Source organism: Apium graveolens, chromosome 11, assembly GCF_009905375.1.
Source record: "Apium graveolens cultivar Ventura chromosome 11, ASM990537v1, whole genome shotgun sequence".
Taxonomy (NCBI): domain Eukaryota; kingdom Viridiplantae; phylum Streptophyta; class Magnoliopsida; order Apiales; family Apiaceae; genus Apium; species Apium graveolens.
In genome coordinates, this window is record NC_133657.1 from 100,150,335 (window position 1) to 100,160,966 (window position 10,632).

A 10,632-nucleotide genomic window follows, 5' to 3' on the forward strand; every position below is an offset into this window, starting at 1 on the left:
AAGGTCTTTTAAATTTTTTCATAAAATTTAATTATTTGGGCGGGATATTCAAATTTTTAGTCAAAAATCAAATTCGAGCGCCTTTGGTCGAATTCTTCCGGTGAAATTAAACGGTTGTAATTTTTTGGTCGTAGTTAGCCGTTCGAATTTAGTTAAATACGATTAAACTCCTAAATTCGACTTCCTTTAAAACGAAAGATCTAAAATCAGTCGAATTTAGATAAAAATGTCCGCGCGCGATCGAATTTAACTAAATTCGATCATTTTTTTTTCCTGTCAAATTTAGTTGTTCGGTCGAAGTTAGCCATTTTTCTTGTAGTGTAAATTAGTTATTATAAAATTGGAAGAAAGTATATCATCACAACAAAATTTTTTAATTTTATAATATGCACATAATTCTTTAACATGTGAGTTATAAAATTTTTGTGGCTCGCAAGTTATAAAGAACACATGTTGAAAAAACTCATCCTTACAACAATACAGAAATAACTCTTCACAAGACGAAATATATTTCATTTCACAAGAATGTTGGTATTACAATAGCCATTTTTTCTCGCAACAAAAATATATTTCATTTCACAAATATGTATACAAATTTTATAATAAACGAGGTTAGATCATGCACATGCTTGCACGAGATATAAAACACTTTAAATTTAGGATAATAATTTAGGGTACTTTTGAACTTGTACTGAAACATACTCAATAAAAATTACATACAAATGGATACCAAATACGTATTCCTCCTGTTAACGAAGGCATCTGGTAACAACAAAGATTGAGGTTTCTCTCCGGATTTAAGATCTATGACATTGGTTCTTCACCGGAAAATCAAGCGGTGTGTGGTTATTTGTGGTTATTTTAGGCTGAGATTGATCAGAGTAAGTGGTGGCTCCCTTATCAGCTCTCAACTTCTTACCCTCTTAATGTGCCTACGTACCCTTTATATAGGGATCAAGCCTGACGTAGTTCTTGTGGAACAAGAAATCTAATGGGCTTAGACTTCCTATTCCTAGGCCCGGTAGAAGCCCATCCAGAATCCGTCTTCCGCTAGCTTTAGGAATGTCCAACAATGAGGCCCAACCGCGAAGGCCCAAGGTTCATCCGTAATAGTAGGACTTCACGGATAATGCATCTCCCTGTGCAAGGATAACACTCCGCTACAGCTATCTCCCTTGATTTACGGACGCAAGTATAGCCACGGTTCACCCCAAGTGCCGGAAACGTCCCTATCCCCCGAATGAGGATAACCCACCAGATAACAGAACAGGTGATCCCAAGCTCCTGGGTGCAAAGTGCAGGATGACTCCAAAGTTCTCCAACGAGGACACCCGTTGAATACAAGAACAGAGTTTCCAAAGTACACACCAAAGTTAACCCCACATCCCCAACGAGGACACCCGTTAAATACAGGAGGAGGCCTTCAATCATCAGGCATACCCCTTGAGGCCTTCAAGCTTTTCACGGACATCCCCCTCCTTGACCGTCTCAAGGAGAAAATTCTTCAAAGAGTACCTGCAACAAATACATTAGTAAAAATAATCCTTCATTGCTCCTTTCCATACATGCTTTGTCCTGTGGTCACCATTGAGAATGTATTTACCATACATAGAACGCGTTATCACCTCCATGAGGCCTGTTTTGTTTCCTCAACAACTACCCCTCACAGCATTCCACAGACACTGGACGCGTCCTCACTATCTGGACACGTCCTCCAATCTCCATACCAAAAGACCAAATTTACTATACACTTCCACCACGTTGGACGCGTCCACCAGTTCTAGGCACATTCTTCTCTAACCATGTGCTTCCAAGTTTTCCTATCATAAGACCATCCCTTATAAGACACCCCCCTCAAAGTTGGGCGCGTCCTGCAAGCCTTGACGTGTCATCACATTCTTCAACGCAATACCGAGTTTGACTGTAATTAGTCCGTATTTGACCCGAGTCAAGCCAATGCCAAGTTTTGGGTATAAAAACTACCCCTCAAATTCCATTTGCAGTTTGAAAACAAAATTGGAATTTTACCTAAAACTATAAGCAAAAATTTGGACTACTCCATTGCTAAACATCAGGACACGTCTTAAACCCTGGACGTGCCCACGGTTTTTGTTCACAACTGACCGTTGCGTGACAGCTGGTTTATATGTCATCCTCCTGCTTTTCTATAAATACCCTAACACATCACATCATTGTCACTTTCCTCTTTTCTCTCTCAGGAAACCGCCATCGCGCTTCTAAGCTTTATGTTCAAAACTCCGACGATTCAGCCGCCCTTTACTCGATGTCTCTAGCTTAAACCAACCCCCAACTTACGAGGTACGTAAATCTTTTTATTTCTTTATTTGGTCGAGTAATCTAGTCAAAATAAGCAAAAAACCATTCGTATGCTTCATTTTTATCTTTACTGTTCTTCATTTTCATTTGTATGTATACATGTATATATCTATGAAAGCATCATATTTTGCCTCTTTGATTCTGTAATTGCACGTTTCTAGGGCTTTAATTGAATTTCCCCAAATTGGCCATAATCGCTTCAAATTCTGCTATATTCCCACCGTTGCGGACGCGTTTACCTCTCAGGGTGCGTCCTATACTTTTATCACAATTTAAGTTATTTCAACCAAGAGTTATATAGACGCACTTGTTCACCTAGGACACGTCACCTTAGTATATTTCCTGCGATAGACGTTTAGGACGCGTCCTCACAATCATTCCTCTTCCCTCATTTTCTTTTATATATTTTCATTATTTTCTTCTTTAAAATTTGGGCGCGTCCTCAAAATCTTTTCCCTTCTTGTTTCAGTTGGAGGACGCGTCTTCATCTTCACCATTCCACCCTTTCAAGGTCATCAACAAATGCCTTGGAATTTAATCCCCACCTTCCATTTCCTTCATACCTGAGCTTCCCGAGCTTCACATGATGAATTCTTTTCTTGAAGCAGAGGCTCGTGTTTTTGAATGTCTAAAATCAAAAACCTCGCTCATGGAAAGCTCAGACTCCGAATCGATGGACCATGTTCCCCTTAGTGCAAGACTTGGAAAGAAATGCAAGAGAACTTCCCAGACTACCCGTACTCAAGCAATAGAAGATTGGACTGATGACGAGGTCATTCCTTCTTCCAATAAATCACACAAGAATATAAGCGCTTCTAATGAGGGTGCGTCCACCCCTGCTCAGGATGCGTCACCAGATCAGGACGCGCCCTCTCCACATAGTGAAGGTGAATTTGAGGATAGAGTCCCTAAACCACAAATTCCTTCATGCACCTCCCTCAATATATAATTTCCTTCCTCTTCATCAACACACCTAAGCAGCGGTTGATTGAAGCCTCTCTTATACAGAACTTCATCATACACCACATACCTTGCAGCTTGGTAGCGGAGTCGCCGAGCCTTGAACTTATCTTTGGGGAGTATTCCCTTGTGAATATAAGCGAGAATGGGTTCCATCCACGTTTCCTTGGGTGCCTCATCCACATGCATCATCTCCACCTCCGGGATACTAGGAATCTCCTGGATTTCTAGGGGTATAGATCCCAACAACACAACTTCCTGTTGCGACCCCATTTTCGCCAGGGCATCTGCATTGATGTTCTTCTCCCGCGGTACACATTCCAGTTTAACCTCTCTGAACTTTTCAATCAGGCGCTGCGTGCATCTCAAGTATAATTCTATCCGCGGTCCTCCAGCTTGAAATCCCCCATTCACCTGATTTACCTCCAGCTCAGAGTCACTCCTTGCAATTAGGTTTCGCACTCCCATTTCCAAAGCGATCTTTAGGCCATTAATCAATGCTTCATGCTCCACATCATTATTCGTAGTATAAAACTTGAAGTGAATTGCACTCATCAGGTGATGGCCTTCGGGAGACACGAGTACTATGCCCGCGCCTGCTCCTCCATTATTAACTGCCCCATCTACATGCAAGATCCACTAGGGATGTGGGAACTCTTCTAAAGATTCTTCATTACGAGGGGGCCGGAGCACTACCAAACCTTTATCATCAACAACAGAATCAAATTCCAACAAAAAATGGGCTAAGGCTTGTCCTTTAATTGCTGTACGGGGCATGTATTCCAAGTCAAACTGTCCCAACTTCACAGCCCATTTCAACATCCTCCCCGATGATTCTGGCTTGTGAAGGACTTGCCGTAGCGAATATGCTGTACGGACTTCAATTCTATAGGCCTGAAAGTACGGCCGTAACTTCCTTGACGCAAGGATCAAGGCATAAACCAGTTTCTCCATGCTTGTGTAGCGGGTCTCAGCATCGTGTAATCGCTTGCTCACATAATTCACTGGTGACTGTTGCCCATCTTCCTCTCTTACTAGAACAACGCTGATTGAATACTCAGATACTGCAAGGTACAATATTAGAGATTCTCCATCTAACTGCTTTGACAATATGGGAGGGTTTCCCAGTTGTTCCTTGATCCTTTTAAAAGCCTCTTCATATTTTGATATCCATACGAAGTCTTTCACTGCCAACTTAATTGCCTTAAAGAATTCCTTGCATCTGTCGGATGATTTGGAAACAAATCAATTTAGCGCAGCAATCCTCCCAGTTAAGCTTTGCACTTGTTTCACACTGGTGGGTAATTTCATATCCAGTAGTGCCTTGATCTTTGCGGGGTTGGCTTCAATTCCTCTATGGTTGATAATGAACCTAAGAAACTTGCCCGACTCCATGCCGAATACACACTTTTGTGGATTCAACTTCATGAGAAACCTCCTTAGAATGTTAAAAATTTCCATCAAGTGCTTGATATGGTCATTCGCCTCCTTGGATTTTACCAACATATTGTCCACATATACTTCCATGGTTCTCCCAATCTGGTTTTTGAACATCATGTTCACCAACCGCTAGTAGGTTGCGCTAGCGTTGATCAACCCAAACGGCATCCCTATGTAGCAGTATAGTGCCCTATCAGTGATGAAGGATGTATGCTCCTGATTGGGACCATACATGGGGATTTGGTTGTAACCAGAGTATGCATCCATAAAACTTAGCAAGGCATGCCCTGCCGTCGCGTCAACCAACTGATCAATTCGTGAGAGCGGGAAACTATCCTTTTGACATGCCTTGTTGAGATCTGTGAAATTTACACATGTCCTCCACTTTCCGTTCAGCTTTTTTACAAGCACTGGATTTGCGAGCCACTCGGGGTAGAAGGATTCTTTGATCAGCCCCACTTCCAACAGCCGGTCTACCTCTTCTTTTAATTCTATCGCCCTTTCCCCACTCACCGGGCGACGCTTTTGTCATATGCCCATGTAATTAGGGAAGATGTTCTACCGATGACACATTACCTCCGGGTCGATCCCAACCACGTCTGAATGACTTCATGCGAAAATATCGAGATTGGTAATCAAGAAGCGGGTAAGGCTTTCCCTCATTTCAACACTCAGCTGAGATCCCACCTTCAAAATCTTGCTTGGGTCATCTTTATCGACCGAAACAGATATTATGTCTTCGGCCGACCCCATTTTCCCGGAAGGCGCGGGGATCCTGGGATCCAGATCAAAATCAAAATCTCGGGGATCCTCGACCTCCACTCTTACATCTGAGGGCGCATCCCCATATGTGTGAGCATCCACCTCGGAACAAGGCATAACTTTATGGAATGCAGGTGTGGAGGGCGCGTCCTTATTTTGAGGAGCATCAACCTCAATTCCATTTTTACTCTTCAAGGGCGCGTCCTCATTTTGAGGAGCATCCACCTTGGGACTACTTTCGAGACTCTGTAAAATTTCACTTCTTCCTTTCAATTTTTCTCTGTTAACCTCCTTTTGCACGACCTCTTCCATATAGTTCACCACAATTTCTTCCACACTACGGATCCTCAAAATAATTCCCTTCGTTAAAATAGGAGCCCCGGTGGCATAAGTTTCTTCTTCCTCAGGACCTTCCACAAAATAATGGGCATAAACCTCTCCACTTGGTTTTGTCTGAATGTCCTCTGTATCCTCAAATGGAAGACCTTTTCCCTCGTATCTTCTCCTGCAAAATTCTTTGACAGCCTTATGGTAGCAGTCGCGTGACTCGTATTGTGACCCTCTCAGACTGCCCACTCCGTTGGGTGTCGGAAACTTTATCATCAAGTGGTGTATCGAGGTTATCACCCTGAATGCTCTCAACCAAGGTCTGCCCACCAACACGTTGTGTGCGGAGTCCTAATCTAGCACTTTGAAGTCTATCATTTGGGTGACCGATAGAGCTCCTTCCCCAAGTGTGACAGGAAGCCTAACCGAACCCATAACTCTCACTGCTTCTCCCGTAAAGCCATAGATGTATGTATCTTCAAAATACATGTCACTATCCGGGAAACCCAGTTTCTTGTACGTGCTGTAATATAGGATGTTACCAGAGCTCCCATTGTCCAAGAAAACTCGATGTACGTTCATCGCCCCAATCATCATAGTAATCACCAGCGCATCATTATGGGGATGGTATATCCACCTTGATTCTCTTTCCCTGAATGTAATATCAGCAGACTCCCCTTTGAATATTTTTGGAGGTCGATCTTCCAAGCTATGAATGTTGGTGAGCGGCGGGTGTCGTGCCTCTCTTGCATTTCTTTCCAACGCCCGATTACTATCACTGATAAAGGGGTGTCCTCCAAAAATTTCCCTGATACTACCAGCTCTTTGGAACTTAACCTTCGTTGTCTTCTCAGCGTCTTCCGCCAGCGGGGGCTGCCTTTCATCTTTCCCCTTGTCATCACCTCCTCTGCGTCGTTTCACCTTGTCAATCCATTCACCCAGGTATCCCGCTTTGATCAATTCTTCAATTTCATCTTTCAGGTGACGACACTCATGGGTGTCATGACTGGTGGACTCATGGTAATCACAATACTTCTTCTTGTCTCTACTTTGCCATGAAGTCAGACGGTCTGGTTTCTTGAAGATTCCTATATCCTTATTTACCTCGAAGATATGATCAATAGATGCTGACAGTGGAGTGTAATTGCTAACCCTCCTTTTATAGTTCGATGATGGACTCCATTCTCTCCACGTGTTCAAGGTGTTCACCCTATTGGGGCTTCGGGCATTCCGTCGGTAATCCGGACTCACGGATCTATCTTTCCTCTTGGCTCGCCCTCTGGAGTTGTGAGTACTATAAATCTTCTTTGTTTCAGCAATCGATTGTTCAATCGCTTTGAAGGATTCTGCCTGCGCAAATACATCAGCTAAAGACACAGGGTCTTTTCCCTGCAGATGCTTCCAGAAATTTGTTCTCACGCGCAAACCATCTATAAGGAGTATTTTCAGTGTCTCATCAGTCGCACCTTTCACCAAGGTAGACTTTGTATTGAACCTTTTAAGGTATGAGGTTAAGCTTTCCCCTTCCTTCTGTTTCACATTGGCCAGTGTGGTAACCAGTGGTGTATACTTCACCACAGCTTGGAACTGAGTTAGAAATAAGGTTTTCATCTGTTCCCAAGATATGACCACCCCTGGACCAAGTTTCTAGAACCATTGATGAGGTCACTCTCTAAAGGTGGCCGTCAGGAGACGGCATCGAGCCAACTCAGGTACTTGATATACATCCATCTCAATGTTGAAACACCCCAGAAATTCCACAGGGTCAGAATTCCCATGAAAATGCAAGTCATTGGTTGTGTTCTTGTATCCTGCTGGCAACTGCGCTTCCCTCACAACAGCAACAAGAGGGAAGGAGCTTGCGCAGTCGCCGTTACCCTACCTTCTTCAAGATGGTTGAGCAGCCTCTTAAGATCGTTCACATTAAACGTCCCTACTCCAGGAATGGTTTGAAAGTTAGGTTGTTGGGGTTGCTCCTCAATTTGTTGTTGTTCCCCTTGGTTACCCCCTGAGTGTACCGGTGGATCTCGCCACCCCTCGCCCTGAGGCTGCGGCTGTGGTATGTTACTATCTTGATTTTGAACATTCCCCTGCACGCGAGGTTCCTCCTGACCGCATCATGGCATTTCCTCATTGTTTGACAACCTTTCTTGGATTCGCACACCGTCCTGGTCATGAGGACACGTCCTGGACCCATTGCCTATAGTACTGTGGGAAGCTACAGGAACAACGATAGGAGCTTTTTCAGTAGAGGGTGCGCCATCTCTCCTACCATTGTAGGGTGCCCTTCCATGCTGGTATCCCATCCTTCCTCGTCCATTCCTTTGATAGCCTCGGTAATAATTCCCAAACCTTCCTCGCGGAGGGGCACGCTCGTGATCGCGGTGCCGCACCCTATCATCCCATTGGTATGTAGGGGGCACACGCGTTGTATCACGGGGCCTCGCTTCTCCAGCGTTTTCTTCCTTTTGCCATTCTACCAGCAGCATTCTCAAATCATCATCCTCCAACCTTATGCCAAGCCTTCCTTTTAAGGTTAAAAAATCTCTTCCTTCCTCATCTTGATTCTGAGTATTTTTCGCACGACCACGCTCGTCCATCATACGCCCAGACCTATGTGGTGCGGCACAACTGATTGACAAGATGAGGCCTTTCTCTACCGTCAGTGTCCTCATCAACAAGCTCCACAATAGGTTCTACATCATCAGAATATTCCAAGTGCCGCGGAGTGATTTGCGGGTTTTCTCCGCTGGCCTGAGCATCTCCTTCAATTATTGGCGCCTTCCCCACGGCGTGGCCGCGAGAGGGAAAACGACGACCCCTCCTCGTCCTATGAAGCTCCACCGTATTCAGCCTTGAGTGAAAACTGTTAAGAGTATCCCCCATGCGGTACAACTGCTCCAAGATATCAGCATTGCTGATGAGAACCAGAGGTGTTCCTCCCACATCCGGGGCTGTCGGTGGATCTGGCATATTTCTAGGCAGGTAGGGTTCATGGCGAGTGTAGCTTCCCTCGCCTTCTCCTTCAGATCTGCTATCACTTCCATCATAAGAACTTCCATCATGATTGTAAGACATCTTTTCCTCCCAAGATTATGATCTTAATCAGCATCCCCTCCTTCTAGCGCCAATTTGTTGATGGAGGAATCTGGTAACAACAAAGATTTAGGTTTCTCACCGGAATTTAGATCTATGATGGTGGTTCTTCACCGGAAAATCAAGCGGTGTGTGGTGGTTTGTGGTTGTTTTAGGCTGAGATTGATCAGAGTAAGTGGTGGCTCCCTTATCAGCTCTCAACTTCTTACCCTCTCAATGTGCCTACGTACCCTTTATATAAGGATCAAGCCTGACGTAGTTCTTGTGGAACAAGAAATCTAATGGGCTCAGACTTCCTATTCCTAGGCCTGGTAGAAGCCCATCCAGAATCCGTCTTCCGCTAGCTTTAGGAATGTCCAACTATGAGGCCCAACCACGAAGGCCCAAGGCTTGTCCGTAATCGTAGGACTTCACGGATAATGTATCTCCCTACACAAGGATAACACTCTGATTCAGCTATCTCCCTTGATTTACGAACGGAGGTATAACCACGGTTAACCCCAAGTGCCGGACACGTCCCTGTCCCCCGAATGAGGATAACCCACCAGATAACAGGACAGGTGATCCCAAGCTCTTGGGTGCAAAGTGCAGGATGACTCCAAAGTTTTCCAACGAGGACACCCGTTGAATACAAGAACAGAGTTCCCAAAGCACACAACAAAGTTAACCCCACATCCCCAATAAGGACACCCGTTGAATACAAGAGGAGGCCTTCAAGCTTTTCACGGACATCCTCCTCCTTGACCATCTCAAGGAGGGAATTCTTTAAAAAGTACCTGCAACAAATACATTAGTAAAAATAATCCTCCATTTCTCCTTTCCATACATGCTTCGTCCTGTGGTCACCATTGAGAATGTATTTACCATACATAGAACGCGTCATCACCTCCATGAGGCCTGTTTTGTTTCCTCAACAACTACCCCTCACAACATTCCACAGACACTGGACGCATCCTCACTATCTGGACGCGCCCTCCAATTTCCATACCAAAAATACCAAATTTACTATACACTTCCACAACGTTGGACATGTCCACCAGTTCTAGGTGCGTTCTGCTCTAACCATGTGCTTCCAAGTTTTCCTATCATAAGACCATCCCTTGTAAGATACTCCCCTCAAAGTTGGGCGCGTCCTGCAAGCCTTAACGCGTCCTCACCTTCTTCAACGCAATACCGAGTATGACTATAATTAGTCCGCATTTTAACCGAGTCAATCCAATGCCAAATTTTGGGTATAACACCTCCTAGCTACGATGTAACCTTAATCAAATGACATTCTAATTCACTTTTTATTAAATGGATAATCTAGAAGATTATAGTGTTAATTTTTATTTTCTACTTATACTCTTTATTAATAAATAAAATACCCTTTAAATGGACGACAATAATATTCGAGTAGACAAATACCATGGTATTTATCATAACTAATCTCATTCTAAGTTCAGTTTCGATTACTCACAACTACATAATTATACAAAATATTTACATAATTGATCTTATATGATTTCGTCATGGTTTGATTATTTAAAATAATGTAATTATACAAAATTTATTTATAATATAATTTTTATGATTTCACTTTAGTTCAATTTGTTATTGTTAGAATATATCTATATATATTTATATTATTATTATTATTATCATTATTATATATTAGATTATTTTCGGTATTTGGCTTATATTAATTTTTTGTATAAGTTTAGATATGTA

At 43.4% G+C, this 10,632-nt stretch overlaps 2 protein-coding genes across 2 annotated transcripts; both read right to left on the reverse strand.

Annotated features, from left to right (window-relative positions):
• Nucleotides 1–3,195: 3,195 nt before the first annotated feature.
• LOC141695732 (uncharacterized) lies at nucleotides 3,196–6,102 on the reverse strand. Its single transcript, XM_074499956.1, has 4 exons — nucleotides 5,788–6,102; nucleotides 4,970–5,259; nucleotides 3,999–4,519; nucleotides 3,196–3,920 (listed from the first exon to the last, which is right to left on the reverse strand). The coding sequence occupies exons 1-4, from the start codon at nucleotides 6,100–6,102 to the stop codon at nucleotides 3,196–3,198; spliced, it is 1,851 nt and encodes a 616-aa protein (XP_074356057.1).
• A 75-nt stretch (nucleotides 6,103–6,177) lies between these two features.
• Nucleotides 6,178–7,437, reverse strand: LOC141695733 (uncharacterized). Its single transcript, XM_074499957.1, has one exon. It carries the CDS (start codon nucleotides 7,435–7,437, stop codon nucleotides 6,178–6,180), a length of 1,260 nt encoding a protein of 419 aa, XP_074356058.1.
• Between the last annotated feature and the right edge of the window lie 3,195 nt (nucleotides 7,438–10,632).